The 21,132-nt window shown below is 40.9% G+C and overlaps 1 protein-coding gene across 5 annotated transcripts in view; it reads right to left on the minus strand.

Annotated features, from left to right (window-relative positions):
* Window positions 1-21,132, minus strand: part of SNX31 (sorting nexin 31) — a 31,717-nt gene that overhangs the window by 4,522 nt on the left and 6,063 nt on the right. For 3 of the 5 annotated variants that reach the window (XM_063327274.1, XM_063327276.1, XM_063327273.1), the window contains 9 exons: window positions 20,049-20,163; window positions 18,849-18,913; window positions 10,524-10,634; window positions 7,134-7,224; window positions 5,400-5,487; window positions 3,463-3,532; window positions 2,839-2,931; window positions 1,997-2,200; window positions 1,379-1,474 (listed from right to left, as the gene is read on the minus strand). In XM_063327274.1, coding sequence (XP_063183344.1) covers window positions 1,379-1,474; window positions 1,997-2,200; window positions 2,839-2,931; window positions 3,463-3,532; window positions 5,400-5,487; window positions 7,134-7,224; window positions 10,524-10,634; window positions 18,849-18,913; window positions 20,049-20,163 — 933 coding nt within the window. Of the gene's footprint in view, window positions 1-1,378; window positions 1,475-1,996; window positions 2,201-2,838; window positions 2,932-3,462; window positions 3,533-5,399; window positions 5,488-7,133; window positions 7,225-10,523; window positions 10,635-13,473; window positions 13,556-18,171; window positions 18,285-18,848; window positions 18,914-20,048; window positions 20,164-21,132 lie in introns of those variants that run through there. The other 2 variants (XM_063327277.1, XM_063327278.1) reach the window with 2 other exon arrangements.

The following is a 21,132-nucleotide window of genomic DNA, read 5'->3' on the forward strand; positions in this document are numbered from 1 at the left end:
TAGACCAGCTGAGAGTCACATCTTGCACTGATAGCATGAACTGAGCAGTACGCGTTCATCCCACATATTAGGTATTGAGCAGAGGCACCTCAGAGCAGTGGGCTGGAATTGCCTTTAGTTCCTTATGCTGCCTGATGACCATGTACAACTCTTTGGGATGATGCAGACCAAGTTAAGGTCTGAATTGCACCCTAGAGATGCACCTCACTGTTTACTCTACAAAAAGCAGCATCTCAGGTAGGGCATCAAGCACAGAGAGTGAATCAAAGACAGAATATCCTACAGGATCAGTGATGGAGGCGGGGAGCCATCTCTGACTAAGCTCCAAGTCACCCAGTCTTTCCATTTTCTGCAGTGGGCTCTTGGATCAAGCCCTTTTTTCTTCCACACAGCAGCACATTTCAGGCTTTTAGCTCTTCCTCACACTTCTGAGGAAAGTGGGACATTGGTTTTTCTAATCAACAAGTCACTACATCAGGCACAACCCTAACAGATTTCACAGGAGAATTAATACTGAGATAATCATAGGGGTTTTGTTCTCCAACAGCGAAGAAACTGGAAATCTTGCTGCTTATGTTCTCATAAAACTTAAGCATGGCAGGAAATTAACACTTACTAAATAGCTGTGTGAACTGCATCGTCACCCCAGAATTCAGAAGTAATGTGTGAGAAATTAAGCATTTTGATTTTACTTGAAAAATCCTGTCTGCTGCTGGGTGGTTCTCAGAGGCAAGAGAAGCAGTTTAGTTGAATAACAGGCTCCATACTTTTATAGAAGCTCCATACCTAAACCAAGACTGGTGCTGCCTTTGATACTGCAGAGCCTAGGTTATTTGCTAGGCAGCATAACCACAGATGGATGACTTGAATTCCTGAATACCTTTCTCTTTAAAGAGCTGCCTGAAAATAGCGGGAGGAATGGCACCCTATAAAGTCATATTTAAGAATTATTTATATGTAAAAAAATACTTATGATGTCACATATTCACACGTTCCATTAACATGTGTTAATATGACACATTTCTATTTGAACAACAGGATTCATTGTGGAAAAGGAGAGCCCTTGACCTTAGGTGGGTCTGACCTATTGATGATTTTGGATACTTACTGAGTCCAGTAAATGACACCTCTCCATACTCCATCCCAGGCTTGCTGCTGAGTGCTAGGCATTTCTCTTCAACAGGAGAAAAAAAATAAGTCTCTTCCCCTTATGCTAGAAATTCAAATGCTTTTCCCCAGATAACTGTCCCTAGGCTAACCTGCTTGAAAGCACAGCTGCTGCACTCTGGTAAAGACGGACTAACTGCTTTTGAAAATCCCCTGTGGCTGTAAGATTATATTTCACACTGACCCTTTCCTCAAAGGGCTGACAACTAACCTGTTTTGTGTACAAAATTATCCACTGCCATGTGCCTGAATCATTGTACTCAAATCTGAGCTCCAGAGTGTCATCTTCACCATCCTTTGCAGCACCCTGAGAAAAAAAAAAACACCACAAACCCAATTACCAATGAACAGAAGAATCAGATAGAAACAGCATTAAGGTGTTCAGCCTTAAATCAGAGTTAGTCAATCAGGTTAATTTTATACAATATATAAATAAAACAGGTGACGATCTGTACCAGAACACTTCTCCTGGGGGAGGGAGTAAGTGGGAGGTAGGAAGGGGGAGTCTTTACAAGCATAAAGCTGGCTAAAGCAGTTCTTTTGCTCCCACACAAAACTACCTCCAACAGGAAAGAAAAGGGGCAGGTAAAGTACGACAGGGAATGCCAGGGAAGGGATAAAACATAGCAGAGTAAGATGAGATGGTTTACTGCTGTAAAGGGGAAGTTTACTGCCAAGGGAATATGTTTCAGGATAGGTTTGGATGGGAATATGGGCAGATGGGAGGGATTTAAAAGAGCCCATCCCCTTCTCCCTAGACCTGCCCTTGCCTGACAGCCTTTTCATGAAGAGAAAGTGAATTCAGATACAAAGTCAGTGAAGTACTTACAAGAAAAGTAACCTGCCAACTTCTTAGCCTGTTGATTTTAAAGCTGACCTCTTTGGTTTGTTTAGTAGGCAGTTTTATGCAGCAGTTAATCTCATTATTGCCAAGATAGATGTCAGCTGAGCAACCTTCTTCTGGATAGTCACAAATGCAAGGATCAAGCCGCATGTATCCATAGAACTGCATTTTTTGAATCAGCTCCAGGAACTGCACCAAAAAGACATAATTAATGCAATTTGCTGTAAAAGAAAGTGAAATCTAGTGATTGGGGGCAGGGGGTGTAGGGGGCCTATAACGCAAGTCTTTCAGATTCCTAATACTCTTTCTCCTGGGAGGACACAGATTCACCACACTATGTCAACACTTGATTCAGAGAATAGCACTCACAGTCCAGACTTAGAAACTTGATTTCCCCCCACACACACACACTGGATATGATAAGCTGGGTCTTTTGGATGCTCATCAGATATGATAGGAAGAGGCAAAACTAACCACTAAGAAATACTGAGAACAGCAGTCCCAGCAGTCTGAATTTCCATCTGATTTCCTGAACTGCATGACAAACACTTGCACCTGAGTTTAACAAATAGAGAAGACTAGGACCCACAGTCAAAAACTTCTTGCTAGCCCTTGGCATCCAAGTCATTCTGTTGGGATATTTTAAAATGCTGGGCACCTCCTTTTCTATTCAGTGGCTCAGTATCTGACCAGATGCAAGACCTGGTTCTCTAGCTCAAACAACTTCACAAAATCAGACTCTATTTTTAAAGTCACAGCCTCTAGTATCATTGCTTCAAAAACCACTCCCTTGATCTGTTTATATTGTTTTAAAAATACCATTTTACCTTTGCTTTGTTCACATTTTTTTGTAAAAATTCAAGTTCCTGCATCTGCCCTTCTGTTGGTTTAACCCAGTTCTTCTTAACTTCCTGGACTGCCTTAAAAGAATTTGTAAAAATAGCAAAAAAGTCAGCAAAGATGTATTTCCTTTCACACACAAACACTCAGAAACACACACATAGAAAGCTTTTTTTTTTAAACAAGGCCTTTGATTTTGGCACAAGTTCACTCTACACTGTTCTTTCCTTCTGAATTAATAGTTTCCAAAGCTAGTACAACTCAACACACCTACAGTTCAGAAATCAAATGCTCTCATGTCATGGCAGAGCACCTACATGTAACGACATACAAACACACACTTGAAAATAAGAGTGGACAGATACCTAAATATGTCCTTTTTGTGCAATACTTTTCCCATGCACAAAACATAAATGAGTTACATTCTCTACTACATGAGCTTGAAGGAAAAAAAAAAAAGAGAGAACATGATCAATAACAGCTATACTCAGAGAAGTGCAACAAAGCAGTGTTAAACAGGAACCATTTAGCAAACACTAAGAATTTGTATAAAAGATTAATTTAATGTGGGTAAGTTAACCTTTCAAATTCTAAAGGCCTTTCAGTTTTACCTGTATATATAGCAAATTCAGTGAAGCTCTACAATCCATCAGCAGTATATCAAGAGAAGGATCCATATACCTTTTCCATGACAAGGGAGAAAAGTAATAAAATATGAAGATATGCTTCTAAATATGGCATTTTGGTTTTTTAGCTAAATATGATGGGAGTACAACCCAGAAAGACCCAATTACTTCCAAGATTAAAAAAACCCAAACCCAATTAAAAAAAAAAAAGTTGTACCTTCAAAGTGTGTACTGTATTCATTCTTTACACATTGTAGCAGAATGGAAATAAGCTGAAGTCAGACTCTTTCCACTTTGATTTTGGTAGTACCAAACATAACAGTTACAATTTAGAACTAAAACTTTCCTTCTCCTTTTTTGAAGAACTCGGGCTTTGTCTACATAAATGTTGGTAAGATTCTCAGGAGCAGCCACTGCCATGCTGCAGTGCTGACACACAAGAGCTAGTCTTGCGCTATCTGCCACACCAACTACTGTAGAACTGCTGCAGGATCAGATCAGTAGAGCAGCAGAGCAAGTTAAATATTCGGTTATCCAAGTGCCATGCTCCAACAGCTACCATGAGCCATTGTATTTAAAAGCAGCTTGGGCAAGTCTACATGACAGTACGAACACAGCAGCGCAGGCTCCACAGCTGGTACAGGTGTATTACTCACACTGCACAGGTGATATGCCTCCTGAAGCACAGAACAACCTCAGGACTGCCATTTCCTACCTCTGTGCTTCTAGCTGTGCTAGATGGAGAAGTATCTACTCAGACAGTGACTTTGTCATGGCTTAGAACTACACAGTGCTTTCATTAGGCTGGTAGGTTGTCCAGTTTATAAAGGCACATACAGGGAAATAGAGAAAGCTTTGTAGAGGCCAAGGTCTAGCCCAGTAAATTTAAACCATACAAGTTACAAGCATCAAACAGGTTTCTGTGTAGCTTCAAGCCAAGCAACCTTGCTTGCTGCCACCAAAAGGTATGGTCTGTTCTTCCTCTTCTGCTCCAAACCACGCTCCTTGCTCTAGCATTTGTCTGATGCAGCCAATGTAACTCACTAAGCATGTAAAAATTCCCTTTTTTCTTTTTCCTTGCAGGGAGAAGCAGACCAGACCACAACAACGAGCCACTAGACTGGCTCAGCTATACTGCCTGACTGCACCCTCAGGGTGCAGTTTGACAAGCGGGATTTTGGCACTAGACTCCCTGTCCCCAGGGTTTATCCTCACCCACAAGTCAGCACAACTGTTTGCCATGCAGACTGGGGGACTGACCCAGGCCAAAAATAGGCCAGCAAAACCAAATAAAGAGTAAACAGCCAACAACTTATTTTTAGGCCAGATTAGCTTGCCAGTCCAGTTCACCATGTCTGCCCACACAGTTCTACCAGCATAACTGAGGAGGAGCCCAAGGTGCAAGCAAATGAAAGGGGAAAGAGCGCTCTGCTGCCTAAGCCAGGCTACTTAACAAAATAAATGCTCAAGCTATGGCCTCAGGTATTTTGTGTATTACTACACAGAAATGAGCACTTTAGATAAAAAGTAATCCATCTCTGCCCAGAGTTGCAGCTTGCAACTCAGAACTGAAAGTTCTCCTGTATCTTGTTTACAAGCATATTCCCATTTGTGGTCACTGCAGTATGCAGGTATAAAAATTAGGAGGCAAGCAACCACAAAGCACCTCTCTATAGATTCTGAAAGAGAGAAGGAATAAATAGCTAGCTGCAGTCAAGGACACTTCAGGAATACTACGGTGATAAAATTTAAGACACAGGACCACAGAAACCAGTAAATTCCAATAACAAATTGGCCTCAGAAAAGAGCAGTCAAGCTGCTGAGGCTTGAAGACTTTGTAACTATGTTATTCAAGGGATTTCTTTCTCTGTCTATAGCAGTTGTCATACACCTTGGTAGTTTCTCTTAAGCTTCTTGCTCACCACTTTCTGATCCCAAGCTTACAGTGCAACTCTTTCATGCTCTGAAGACTCACATAAGGAAGTTCAAAGTCTGCCACTTTTTTCACCACTGGGAAAAGAAGAAAAAACAGAGAGGCAGTTGGTGAAATCCAATGAAATAGCCCAGCTACTTTCACATATCAGTTAGTGCTGGGTAGCAATGTGCTTTTGGAGAAGAAAAAGAACTTAACAAATATAAATTCTGGGATAAAGTAAGGTGACAGGTTAGCTACCTTCCTCACTTCTCCAACTTTGAATTTACATAGCTCTATTACTTACAGAGTATCTCTACTCTCTTAGACTATGCTCTTATAGAATATCATTCTCTCAAAACACAGCTAGGCAGGAGAGATGTTTCTGCACTTAAAGGACACGTGGCTGCAAGCTTCCAGGACTGGTGCTTTTCCTGAACAGAAACCAGACGAGCACTGTAATTGATGTACAGCAAGAAAAGCACGTCACACTTCAGAGTTTACTACCTTCCTGTGCACTTTTTAAAAATTGTATGTCTAAAGGCCTAAACCTGTAAACATTTATTTCTAAGCCAATAATGCAATTCAGCAGAGCACTTAAACGTGATTTTAAGCATGTGAGCATCTAAATATTTTTTTTTGGCAGTGGACTGTGGGTTACACTTGATTTATTTGTGAGGAATATCAAAGATGCATAGAAATGTAATCAATTGAAAAACTTTTCTATTCTCCTGTGTACCTAATTCTATCACAATGCAAGGCAAAAATAAATCCATCTGCAACTGCAGTAGAAGCATATATAAGGTGTTATATCCAGACACATTTGAGACATAGTAACAACCTGTGTACTCAGAGATACCTTTCACAGACAGAGAGAAGTGGGCAGCGAACAATAAATAAAATAGACACAGACAGTAAAGTTCCTACCCCACCAAGACTGAGTTTACTACTGGACCTTTGTCTGGAAAAGCTTCAGAAGAACATTGACACCTTTATGCCAATGAGAAGGCTGAAAAAAGCTAAGTGACTCAAGGCCACAGAGAGAGGCTGCAGTGCACAGCTTCACTCCAGTCACTGAACAGCAGACACTGCGTTCACTTCCCCGACGCGGCCCGCTATCCCAGTCCCGGATCCAGCATCACCCACACACCCACTGAGATGGAAAACAGGACATTAGTAGACCAATGAGGACATAAAAGCCCCTTCCCATTTTATGGTCATAAAGAGACTCACAACCCTGATTTACAGCTTGCTCAGTACCACTATGGTTAAACTTAAGCTTCTATCAGTTAAAAAAGGAAACATGTCATGATATAAAGGAAAGTAAGCCAGACATTGTTTATAAATATAACAAAAGAGTTTCCTGTCCCATTGTTAAACTCAGCACGTGACCTGCAAATTAAGAACTGTTTTCTATAGGTATGGCCATCTGACTAAATGCCTACCCAGCAGATAGACCCAGTAGTTCCCATGCGGTAAAGTTGCTACATGTCTTGCAAACTGAAAGGAACACAACATTCATGCATGAAAGTCTCACCCCTGCACCACACTATTGCCATACTTTATTCCCCTCTACCACTCTTTCCAAGCCATGTGGGGAGAGGGCTTGAGGGGGTTTATCAGACAGGATGGGTCTTTCAGCCTGAGCCCAAGAAGGCTCATGCAAGCTCTGTTCAGACTCCAGGTCCCGTCACTGCAGCAGACCAAAAAAAAAATTAAATTCCAAAGTATGGCTAAAACTTACCAGAGAGTGCTCCATCATCATCATCTTGAAAGAAAAATAAGCTAAAATATTTTATTAATTCTCTTGGTAGTCCCACCTTGCATGATGCAACCTTTAAGAACAAAGAAGGTCAGATGCTTAGCTATCCATTAGCACGAATAAGGAAGAAGTGTTCAATCCCTATTAATGTACCTTAATTGTTTTTCAAGTTTCCCTTATTCCCCACTTAAAAGCAAATACAACCATTCCCATATTGCAGCATTTGAGTTTGTGAGGAGTTATTCATAAGTTTCAAAGAAACATAAAAATGTAATAAAACAGAAAACATTTACTACTCTGACATGCATTTAAGTATCCTCTAATGCAAAGGCATCTACCATGTTATTCCAGATCTTTACTACTAAATCCTCAAATCCTGTTGTAGTGAGCACCATGTGTTTTAAGCTAACAACATTGTTCATGAGCATCACAAATGTGCCTTTTTTTTTTTTTTTTTTTTTTTTTTTTTTTACAGGATCTGTGTATTTTCCAAGCTGATAGAGTCCTCTTGTTTCTCTTGGAAATATCTAGAAGTCTTGCCCCTTTACTGAAAGAGGTAATCTTACTTGTAGGATTCTATAATTCTGTGTCACTGCTTCTGACAAGAGCAGACTTGAGTTCTGTTGAGCTTTCGTTATTGATAGTGCATAAGGAGGAAAAAAAAAATCCAATCCAGCTTGACATTTGGATTGCTTTTAGCTTGCTGTGACCCCTCTACACCTTTTCTGAAAGAGGGCAGAAATAGCACCAACAGAAAATGAAGAAATTATTTGTAGGACCAGCTGCAAAATGGGATAGCGAGGACAGAAAAATCAGGCAGAGGTGAGCACAGAAACCGCTGAATCAGATTGAAGCAATTGTCTTGTTCTGTTTTAGGTCCTGAAAAATCAAAGCATAAGTTAAAGCAGCCATAACCTAAAAGAAGTGCACAGTGCCTTCCTAAATTCTGCAGTGACCATAATCTCCTGAATTTGCTCAGGAAAGTGGTGTGGCAACCGTAAGAGAACTCTCCACCCCTGAGAACACTCCTGTCACAGCTGATCTGTCAGATTGTGCAACCTGATAGAGGAGTCATGCTTTGGTCAGAGAAGCTGGACTTTCTTTGAGCATAAGGTGGAAGTACCGGTTTTCAGTCTTCTTCCAAAGTGTGCCAATCCCAAAACACCTCCAGCTCTGTGTCACAGTGACAAGCATTGTAAATTCACTCATCTCCACAGTTCAGAAGGGTTTTCTCCAGCTGTATCAGCTGATTTAAAAAGCAGACTTTTTTGTGCATAGAAAAAAAGTAGACATCAAGCTAAATATAGGTTGGGAAGAATTGTTCCAAGTTAAAATTAAAGAACATATTCATGAAGTTTTCCTTATACTTGTTAGTATCAGGGCTGTTACCGGAGAGGGCAGCAGAGCATAAAAATCACTTGCCTCACGCTCAGTTCAGACACCAGGAAGAAAGTTTTAGAAATCCAAACACAAAAGACAAAAAAGTTAATATTAGCAGCACCATCCTTCATTCCGTCTGCCTCTGTGCTAAGAGGTACCCAGAAATTACTTTAAGAAATTAGCCACAGTGCTTCAATGTGTTATCCCTTAGTAGCATAATACTAAGTGTACTAATGGCATTTCCCAGTAATGACAAACACAGATCTCTGATTCAGTAGGATTTCTACTTATTTTATTTCTTGGATCAAAGCACAAGCTGGTATATATTGCCCAAGCACCAGGATGTTAGGGAGTGATGGTTACAAAGTCTACCTCCACTGCAAAAGAACAGTGAATGTGGTAGCACATTTACAATGACGAAAGCTAAATAATTCCTAAAAATACTATCTCATCTTTAAGACCACAAGAGAAGGAATGGTGCCTGCAACATTTCAAATGTCATTGTTTCTTTAAAGTACCACATAAACATTAAAGATCTACAAATGCAATATACAAAGCATCATACAACACCACTGTCTGGCTTGGAAATTACCTTTACCACTGCAAAAAGATAAGTTTATCAAGCCTAAATTATTAGTGTTTTTTAAAGTATATTAGCAATTCCTTTCCTTACACGATGCCCCTATGTAAGTCTCCTATCTAAAAATGTCTCCTTTCTTCCTCCACCCTATTAGACTTACTTGCCTCTCCGCAAATCAAAATTCCTATCTCCCTGCCACCCCCAACACTTTTGCCTTCAGCATCTCTCACCCCACAAGTCTCCTGTTGCAGGGTCTAAGGCCAACTCTGACACTTACCTTCCCTGGAAAAACCGGTCCTGGCATTGCCTCAGGTAATGCAAACCCCATGGGAGAACAAATGCAGGAAGGAGTTACCCTGTGTTATCCAACTCGTGGTAACTGTGCACAGAAACTGTGTTCTGGAGTCAGACTAACACACATCAGCTTGACGGAGGAGAGCGAATACATGTTCACTTGTACCCATGGCCAGCTGAGAACCACCTCAAACTCAGATTGCAAACAAACAACAGGAATATAGTACACAATTTTCTTTATTATAAAAGGAATTTTCAGATTCCCATGACAAAGACGATTACCCATCTGGCAGGCGTATGGTTTGTTATTGTTGTTAAGATTAGGAAATGGGAGCAACTGAGGAAGAGGTTTCAGCCTTGCTCACAAACACACACATACAAATACAGAAATACACAGAGCCATCGCTGCTCCTCCTCTCCTGGCATGAGGAGGGAACCCCAGCTGAAAGTTTCAAACACAAGCCAGCCAGTTGCGTAAACATTTGGTTGCTAGTGGTTTCAAAGTGTAACTAGCAATTGTTTATGTATTACAACAGCTGTTACAGACATCCCAGAGCCACGGTGCTAGAACTGCACCAATGCTGCAAACGAAGTCCCACAGTTTCCCAGCAAACACGAAGGGACACAAAACAAGCAAAGGAGAAGCATGCAGAAAACCAAGACATATCAGTTGCACACTAAGTTTTAACAGCAGTGTACCAGCTAAGACATAAGCCAACACTAGACCATCATTTCTGACTACAGTGTTCAAGCATTTGCACACACACTATGCTAAATAAAGGGGGTTATTTAAGAATGTGTCCCCATAAGGAATAGTATATATTTTCTGATTCTATCATAAATGACGGAAACCTAAACTTGACAGCCAAATCCCATAGAAGCAGAGGGCGCATAACATAAATTATGGACAAATGTAAGAACCAAAAAAAGCTCATCTGCAAGATCAGCAATGTCCCCCAACCCCTCACCCCTGGTACAATAAACCCCTCAAAAAACACAGAAGATATTCTTGTACGTCTTCAAACAGGGAGTTTTATCCTTTCCTGACTGAAATTATCTTAATTTTTGCCCACTTCTCACAGATGAAAAATTTCAACCCATTTCTAGAAACCCATTACCTCTAATATTCTTTCTGCAGTGTCCGATGTCTGGATATCAAGTCTAACATTGCTGCCATCAGCGAGGTAAACATCCAAAAAGACTCTCTGGGTTTGGATCTTAAATGTATCCTGTTAGATAGAAACAGAACACTGTTTTATTGCTTTCCATATTGCTGGAGCCCTTCTGAAGATGCTGATGCTCCATTTCCCTATTTACTGCAGTAAAATAAACAACTGAGATTACTGTTTACTAAACAGTAAGTAACAAAAATTACTGTTAAAGCTCACAGATGACAAAAACCCCATATGCAGAACAGCAAGTGGGAAGATACTGCAGTATTAGAGGAAGGTCACTTCAATGTTAAGCTGAGCACAGGTTACCTAGTGTCTCAGTGCCTGTAGGAACAACACACTCACTGTCCTAGGAAGTAGAGACTCCAAAAAGAGGAGGTGGATAAACAGCTGCTCATCAATATTCAAAAGCCATTATCTTGCCAAAAGGAAAAAAATGCATCCCTGTATCTATAAAGTAGGAAAATTTTCAGTAAGAATAATGAAGTTATGGTATCTCCAGTATACTAGAGCCACTGCGACTGGAATACTGTGTAGTGCCAGTGCCCTAGGTTCAAAACCACTGCAAATGGAGAGGGGATGTAAAGAAGAAACCTGAAAGCATTTAGGCCATGAGAAAACAGCCTTCATGGTAAGTGACCTCAGAGAACTGTCTTATGTCTAGACATAATAAAGGGGTGATTTGTAATCTGGTAAACTAGAGTACAGAAGCCAGATCCATCGGCTGTCAGCTGACGATAGATGTGGTCACACTCAAAGTAAAGCACATGTTTCCAACAGTGAGGTAGCGCACAGGAATGGGGTGTTCTCCACTGGTTTTGTATCAAGACTTTTTATTTCCCTAAAAGACTTTGCCAAGCTCAAACTTAGAAAGCCCCATGCCCTGCTACGCATGAAAAGTCAGTTACTTGTTTCAAGAGGATGGACACTAGTTTGAGAACTCTCTTGGGGATGCATCTGGATGAGGTGGCAGAAACTCATCATGCAGCTCCTCTTCCCATTGACTGCCTTGTACCATAGGACAGCAGTGGTCCTTCTGACATTTTGATTAATTAAGGAGAAGTACTCCCCTTGAGCTTCGCAGTGGAGGAAAATGCTGTAATTGTACATACTGCATGCAACACTAAATTTAATTTCTTGTATCCACCTTTGCTAGACTGGTGGAAGATACCAAAGACTCCCTGGGAGCCCTTAGGTTTTGAATACTCTCAGTATCTTGCTGCAGAGTCTTCATGGTACCTGTATACAGGAGTATCTCCTGACCCCTGCGATGTCAGCGCTGACATTTATATTGTGTCCTCTACTACCCTGGAGAACATGCTAGGATATGTGACTCCAATTAACTAACTCATCTCCGATTGGTATCTCTCGAGTTAGAAAGACCACATATTCCAGTAAATTTGGCTTAATTAAGTTATTTCAAGGTAAGATCAAATGCAAACCAAGAAATGTTTTCTTCCACAACATCTAAAAATTAAGAACACATTGTCAAAAGTTTATAGAATGATATGTGGGGAAAAAGGGTCTTGAGTAAAACCAAACGAAAACAATCTTTCTTACTTAAACAGACTTCCCAAAGATTTTCCTGACACCCAGTATTTCACCTAGCTGCATGTCTAGATATCATCTAGAAGTGAACCTCTTCTTAAGGCATTAGTCAATGTCCTGTCTGAAGTCCTTCTGGGGATCCACACATTTAATCTTTATCTCCAAACTAATTTCTTTCTTAGCCACAAGACAGGTCTAGTCATTCCTCTTAAAAAAAACATTACTTTGCTTCTGTGGAGATACAAAAGCCCCTCTCTCTCTCCTTACATCGAGGATCATCTGTGCTTACCTGAGTACTTTACTATTTTTCTCAAATGGGAAAGGACAGACACTTCCTTACTAATGCCTTTGGCACACATATTTTGGTGTGAAATGTTTCACTTGTGATAAAAATGCATGTGAAACATGGAACAAACACGGGATGCAAACATCAGAACAAGATAAAGATGTGTAACTCTTGACGAAGAGCAAGCAGGTCACCATATAGCCAGTTTACTACCCAAGACTCAGCAGTGCCGGGGAGTGAAGATGAGTGCAAAAGCTCACACACTGCAGTAAGTGCTTCTGGGTGTGGGCTGCTAATGCTGAAGCTCCCGTAGGGAAAGGGCATGGAGGACTTTATGCACCTACTTCTGCCAGATCCTCACTGTTGCTCCTGCAGCTTTCACAGCCTGACTACAGGCCACCTTGTCCACTGTGGCAATCCAGGGTCAACGACACAAAGGTCACTTTACCCTTCTGCCACTTAAAGGGAGTCTCACCTCACAGCACCCTACCCCTACTTGCCACCTCACTACTTGGCAATCACAAGGGACAGAAAAGAAGCATGATCCAAACTTTCAGCTACTTCCAAGCAGTTTGAGTTCTCCAAGAACACCATGCAACATATTAGTAGGCAGATTAATTTGAAGATCTACAAGAAAGGCTGTATTAGAGAAGAGAATCTCAGACCTATCTAGAATGGTCACATGAAGTATTATGGTTTAATACTTAAACTGGTGTTTTCAGTCTTCTTTTAAAAACTGCTTTAATTTCCTCTTATTTAACTTTACCAAACTACAGACATACAGACACAGCTTCATTTCATGGTATTGGGGGCAAATTCCCTACTTCCTTATCTCCAGCTTTTGACTACTGTTCTTTTAATATGGCTATGACACAGCAAACCAAAAAATAAGAATTATCTTAAACTGTTTGGTTTGGTGATTTTCCCCCCCTTATCACATGCTTTTACCCTAGAAGGCGGACCTGTCCATGCCAGAAACACCATGCATTGTTCAGTGTTCTAAATATTTGTGTTTAGCCTCTTGTCAGCAAAGTATTGTTGAAACCAAAAAAATTTACTTACATAAAAACAAAAGGAGGAAACAGTGCAGTCTAAGGCAGGAGAAGACAGTGTTAAGTGAAGAAATACAAATACAGACATGTCCCTAAAACAACACAAGAGAATCCAGCATAAGTTTAATACAAATACAAAGGGAAGAGCATTTATTAGTGTTAGCGATAATCCTTTTAGTGAGTACACATGGCAATCCCAACCACTTCCAAAATGGAGAGAAAAACACTTTTCAAAGAAGTTTGCATCAGTGAGTCAGAAAAGCTCAGATGTTCCCAAGCTCCTTTTTCATTTTTGGAAAAAGCAGTAGAGTCATTGTCTTGCCTACTCAAAACAGGCACCAACATCAAAAAACCCTGTATTTTGGCTACAGTACATGTGCAGTAGTACTTTTCACGTTTCCTATACTTTTGCTCCTGAAATTCAGAGAACATGCCATGTAGCTAGAATTGGACACTTTCTTGTATCCCTTAATACTGCTTATTTGAATCTCCCCACAACACTGTCACTATTACTTATAGAAAAATCTCCTGAAACATCTAGAACTGCTGCCTACTCCCCACTTGCCTGTCCCAGTAGCTTGAAGCTCAGCTCAGTCGTTAATAGAAGAATACAAGAAAACACAGAGCTGGTGAAGGATTGTCTTTGGTTTTGATGAAAAGAACAGATTTGCAACAAGAACCACAGAACCAAACAAAAGAAACCCATAAAACCAACAAAAAGCCCAAACAAACAAAAATCCCCATACCTATTATATAGTTCCCCCACAAGGGAGGGGGGAAGAGATATCTAAAGTATGTTTTTTTTTTTTCCCCCCTCCCAGTTCTCCATTAGAAAACTTAATTTTAAGTGATTTTGTTTTAACAGAAGTCAACACCAATCTGAACCCTTGGCAAGCTCAACAGATTTGTTGCTCAGCTAAGAAGCATGCACCATAAAAGGAGAAAGGGCGAGAACAGGGGCCCTTATTACAACATATTGACAAAACCAGCAGGTCAGGGTACTGAATTGCATCTTAACATTGAAACAAAAAAACAGAACAGACATCCTTGAATTAAAATTCTTCAGAACTTTCTATGCCAGAAACTTTCCCCCTGGCCAGCACACAATGAAAGTCTGAAAGTATGGGAACTCCCCACATGAAATTCAGATTTCTGGCCAACTGCAGTTTTGAAATAAAAGTTCATAAATAAGAAACCAAACCTGGTTTGATATGAAAGAAATAACATTTCTACAGCAGTGATGAAATCATAGCTACTCAGCCTGACTTCTGTTTGTTGACACACACATCCAAACACACTTGTGAGTTACTGCAAGTACAGAGGAATGTTACACACATGCATTCTTCCACCGCATGCACAAATGCTAAGTGTGTTGCAAGTGCGCAGAGAAGAACAGGCTGCATGGTCAGAGACAGGCGCTCTATCCAAGAAAATGCAACCTATAATCAAACCAGCTCTGATTCCTGGTAACATCTGCAGGTTTCTGGGGTACGTTTTACCTACACTCTCAATAGCATACACACCACAGCTCTCTTATGGCACCCAATCCTTGGTCTCAAGCTTTGCTCCTCAGAAGGAAAACTGCCTTACATCGGAGTCCTTTGATGAAGGACCACATAAGAACACTGCTTTTTGCCTGTTATCAAGCACTGATTTGCTCTGTTTGCTCAAGTATACAGAAACTTTTCATCTGTCCTTTTGCCAACACCTGAATCCTTTTGCTCACACTAAAGGCTTTTGTTTACCAGCAACGCAGACTAGAAAAGGTCAGCCTCCTAGACCACCAACTCCAAATCTCTGCTGCTGCAAGGGAATGGGTCTCAATTTTATTCATAAGTGCATGAGTAGCTGTCCTCACAGCTGCATCCTGAATACACCACATTACGCCATGGGTGCCCAATACAGTGACAGACCATTATCTCAGATTACATTCAAGGATACAGATGAGTTGCATTAAAATGAAACTGACAGGGATGTATGTACCCGCTCAGACCACCTTCCTGATGAAAAAGAAGACACAACACAGCCACAACCGTCATCTTTTAACGACTTCTTGCAAGACCTGTGCCATTTGTCTTTAGGGGCTGGAAGGAATGAGGCATATACAGGAATACTGGGAGAGTGGAGGGGCAGGGAAGTTATGGGTTAAGTTGTTCAACTCCGCTACACAACAGTGTTGGTAAGTATTTCAGCAATGTTCTTTTTGAGCAAAGCATCCATTGTGCCGAGCTGCTTCCCCATGTGTCAGGAGCCCTGCTGTCCCCTGACAACTTCTCCTATGCAATTAGGTTGCTGGGGAAACAGCCAGAGCCTGCCTGCTATAAGGAGCAAACTGTAACAGCATAAGCAACTGGTAACGGTGCTGCTGGGCAAAAACAGGGGCCTGGAAAGCAGGGTTCACCTACATAGGCTTGTCCTCACTTGAAAAGTTTGCCCTGTTAGATATGATCAGAGGGATATAGCTGGTTGGTGTGATGCTGAGTGCAGATACAGATGAGTCATGTTCAATAATGTCAGGCAGCTGCGGTAAAGCCATGGTCCTCATACAGCACTCCCACTCCAGGGACTGCTAGTCTCAGCACACCCTTCACAACCCCATTCAGAAGCAAAACACAGGACAAGGACAAAAAAAGGTCTTAAATTCAGTTTGATTTTTCCTTTGCATCTTCTAGTTTAGTCAGTGACATATACAAATATCTTCAGCCAGAACCTTAAAGTTTTAAGGCAAGCCAAGAAAATGAAGCAAGCACTGGCAGACTACCTGAGAGGACCGGTCTGTTCTCTCTCATAACGAAAGATATAAGTGAACGTGAAAAAAGTCAGCAGTGGAATTTAAGAAAAAAAACTAGCCTAGCAATTTCACTCACCTCTGGTTTCCTATCTTCTCATTTTATTAAACCTAAAGTTTCTATTATAAAAGCTACACTGGTTTTACCTGCAGACAGATAAGTGCTCACTAAACAGCTGTGGTGGCAGAAAAGTGGCTGACTGCTTCCCATTCATCACAGCCTGCAGTGCAGTCCCACTGCCATTTCTCCCATGTTTGCCGGCAGGTTCCTTGTACAGCTGTGCACTAACTGGTTTCAGGTAGCCATGACTGACTAGTCAAAGCCAGTTCATGTCACTGACAGAAAGGAGCATGCTATTTCATCATTTTAATCGTTTTATTCTTGAATCATTCATTAATCATCCCTCTTGCAACGTAACATGAGCAAGTTTAGAGGAACGCCTGGTTTTAACACTAAGTAGCAGCAACGCTGAACTATGTTTTCACTCCTAAGCAACATGTAGGATGCTAAGTGCTGCCTACACATCAACAATGCAGATGGAAAGAACAGTACAGAGGTGCTTTAAACATTAACTTTACTCCATGTCTTTCAGTGCTGTTACAGAAATCTTATCACTCTGCCATAAAGCACCTCACAAGTCACAGTATACTAACAAAATTTGGAACATGCACAAAGCCAGTTTGTTGAGCAAGATTCTTTAATTGCCAAAATGAATACTTAATGGGTGTAACTAACGGCTGAATGAAGGCACTGTGCACAGCTAATGACAGTGGATGCACTCTTGTCTTTCACAAAGCTATTTGATCTCTCTTGGGAGTTTTTTCTTTACCATAATGAAAGAATACATAAAGCACTACCGCGATGTGTATTATGAAGCAGTAATTTGTATAAGCACAATCATTATAAGCTGAAACTGTAAAGAAGAGCTGGAGAACTACTGTCTTCACCAAGCAGGAAGTCTAAACATCATGTATGAAAATCCATTGTACTGTGGAACAGAAATGTGGGTTAATCTTATGTCTTGAGAATGTACTGACCTTGCATTAACATTTAAGGTATAATTCACTGCCTACCTTCAACTCTACAAAATAATTGACTGGTTTTGCCAGCACAGCCATCGCATGCCTTAATAAGCACACACACATATGTACATAACCCGTAAATCAAGTGAGTATTACACATGTACTTATCAAGTCACCCCTCTTCAACAAAAGGAGCCTGCAGTAAAGAAAAAGCTAAACTAAATAACATCATTTCTGATGGAATGTTATGAGAAATCCACAATACTGGCATGCCAAAAGACTTCTTTAGACACTGCAAATATGCACTTTAAGAGAGTTATTTCCTGCCAGGACTTCATCAAAAAAAGTCAGTTGGCAGGGTTTGAGGGCAAATTGCAAGCATTCCTGATGGTTTTAACCTTCTTCAGCAGACCTGTTATCAGTCTCATCAAGACTAATTAAGACTCAGCAGTAATTGCTGGGAGTTAACTGTAGGGCTATAACAGGCACTGGATCAGAACTAAAGAGAGACTGCTTCTCACAAAAGAAATCCCTAATCAGAAAGGGGCTTTTCATTCACTGTCTTGAGCACTTCAGTAGGTCTGAATTTAAGAGACTGTAAACAAACTGTATCTTTTTATTTACAAAGTATATAGGAAAAATCTTTCTAGAATTTGTTAGGAATACTTCTTCACACCATTTTCTATAGCCTTTCTGAACTCCCTTTACATACCTTAATCACACATAGCAAGTGAAGAGCTCTCAAGTCACAAAACTCTTACTCGGTCCTTCAAAAGATCCCCTCTCTCCAGAACAACTCACTGCAAGTGAGGTTACAGCAGCAGCATGTGAAGCACTTCTCAGAAAACTAAAGCAGCAGCCCCTCCCTGAAAATGCTGTTGGCGTCATTGCACCCACCTGCTCCAAAACACTACTATCCTCATAAGAGCCACAGCAGCTGGAGAGAAGGTAAGGGAAGAAATGGGACATATGGCACCTTGCAGTAGTCAGACACAAGCAAGAGCTATCCAGGCTCCAAGCCTGCCAAAGAACAATCATACCTGTCATGGACCGCATTAAAATGGATTTCAAAAGTCATCTAGGTTGCGACAACCCAAATACATGCCCATTCCACCCATCACTACAGTTGCAAGATAAGAGAACATGACATTTTCACAGCAGTCATCAATACACTTATCAGTCCAAAGCACTGACACCACCAAAAAGCATTTACAGTTGCAAAATCCAAGAGTGTGTGTAATCCTTCTATTGAGCTTTCACAAAGACTCTTCTGGGAACTGTTTAGAGGCAAAAGATTCATCAGATATGCCACAGGATAAAAAAACAAAGCAAATAGTTCTTTCCATGTGAGAAACAAGTTCGTACACGGACAAAACAATAGCAATATTTTCATTATTGCCACCCAGGCTTCACAGAGAGCATGCTCATAAGAACTTGCTGCTTTACAGGACAGACCAATACACTGAGAACACAAGGAAAGGAAGATAGCAAAGGAAGCCTTGAACTCAGGAGGTAGGATAATAATTCTACTCTTTCATTGAACAAACTATTTGGCTGAAAAATTCAAAACTTACCTGCTGTAGCTTTCGGAAAAAACCTATGAAGACATCACTATTGGTAATATTTGAATCCAAAGTAACTGAAAAACAAGAGGAAAATGGGGAGGGAGGAAATCAAACTTAGCCAAAAGATGAAAAACATGACTAGTGTCTAAAAACAAGATGTATACCACATGACTGTTGGTTAAAGTGCTACTTTACTCATCCTTTGGTTTCTGCACAGCTACCTTCACTAGCCTGTTAAATTCACTGAAGCTGTGAACTGTGCAAAACACAGGTAGTGTTGCTATTCTCCCAAAGCAAGACTACAGCAAGGTTCTTGGCCATGTAACTCCATGGTCACTCATGGCCAGTAACTCTAAAAGGAACTGTTGAATACTCAAGTGAGAAAGATAAAATAATCACTAAGTAAGATTTTAAAGACCTATCTAGAGTTTCTCTTTTGTAAGTCTTGGCACAAAGTATCTGAAGCTACAGGCTACAAAACTTTAAGCTCATCCCTTAACACACCCTTCTTTTTGGGTAGTTGAAATGTTGTTGGTGTTTTGTGTTTGTTTTACTTTTGTTTGGTTGGGTTTTTTATTTCTTGGCTTATGTGAAACTCTCTAGATGCATTCCAGGGATCCTGCAGACCTGGTTTATAACACAACACATTGCACCTGAGATTTAATTTTTCTCCAAACTCTTACCTTGTTATAATTCTCGCAAGTCTGTCAGAAAATCCTTGGAGGGAATAAGTTTATGTAGAGCCCAGTTCCATATTACACTTCTACCAGTCCAAGTGCCTGTCTTTTCTGCCTCTATCTTTTACCCACCAGCCATGAGTTCTCACACCCAAGCCCATGGCAGGTCTGGCAGTTGTGATGCGGCAGGGATGGGTAGCTCACCTCACTGGTCTGGAAGAGCTGACTATGGCCAGACCACAGGCTGCCACCTGGACAAGATGGGTTAAGTTTAGCGTGAAAATGAACCCTTGCATTTTGGGAAAGCTGCAGAAAGGCAGCTGCTTCAGAAATAAGAGGAGAGAGATGATATGCTACTGTTCTAGAGCCAGTGAATCAACAGAGAGGACAGGGCTAGCCCTAGCCTTTTAGGTACACCCTTACTCAGCTCAGTATATAAGGTAGGGTACCCTGCAGTTACAATTGTTGACACATATACAAAGATTTAAGCCCTACGTATGAAAGCTGATCAGGTTGTTACAGTCAGGCTTACCATTCTGAAGGTACTGCTCCAGTTGCAACCGTCTTTCATCTGCCATTGACTTGGTCATTGCCAGGTAAAACTTTGGAGGGAAAGCAGGCACAGCACTCCCAAAAAGCTGCCTCAGCTGCAAAACAGCAAAAGGAAAGCTCAGCATCAGTGAAGAAGCGTTCAGAATTTCCAAGGAGTCCTCAGTGTTCTCTTGTTCTGACAGCAAGACATGATGACATGCAAAGGGCATGGGGATACCCACCCAGCACTTCCCTGATGGCCCTCAGGGCCCACAGCAAGGCCAAAGCCTTTGCCCAGGCAGCCACCAGAAGACAGACCAAGTGAGCAGCCTCTTTTGATGGGCTTCTCATTTTTATAGTCTTTCTTCTGAGTAGTCTTCACTTCTGAGCTCCTCTTCCAAGACAGAAAAGTAGCACTGTATTAACCTTACCAGCTGGGTCTTATACACCTCATGGACAAACAAGATATGGTTACATGTCTTCTCTTCCCAATACGCCCATATGGGAGTTTTTCAATCTATACGCACAGAACTACTTTTTAATAGCTGGTGACTTCTGCCCTTGACTTGTGCTACCTCAGAGGCTTTTATTATTTCATCTGTGAGAGGTAGTAACTTTTATCAGATCATCTACTATCGTCAAAGAAAAGAAAACCACAAACAAACAGAGATTCTTTCAGGAACACAAGCTATCTGAAAGTTTGACTCTTCCTCCAGCTATATCAGCTAGCCAATAAGAACATAACGTCTCTGTACAAACCTGACCTTATTTATAAACAGAAAGGACCAGAGAACCACGATTACATTATCTTGTGTTATCATAAGTCCATTATAGGTTTGGGCAGTGTTTTGTCACTTGGAAGTGTAAAAATTCTCTGCTATAGGCAAATTATTTCAAGAGAAGGATGAGCTAATGTCTACCTTCCCAAATAAGTCCATTACCAAACACAGCAAAATACAAGTTTTCCTGGAAATATTCCTTCACCTAAACCAAAAGAATATGACTTGTGATCAGTAAAATGAGATTCCTATAGTACACTGAGACATTACTGCTAATTAAATTTTAAGTACCAGTATTGAACTTGG

The sequence above is a fragment of the Chroicocephalus ridibundus genome, chromosome 2 (genome assembly GCF_963924245.1).
Source record: "Chroicocephalus ridibundus chromosome 2, bChrRid1.1, whole genome shotgun sequence".
Classification (NCBI taxonomy): Eukaryota; Metazoa; Chordata; class Aves; order Charadriiformes; family Laridae; genus Chroicocephalus; species Chroicocephalus ridibundus.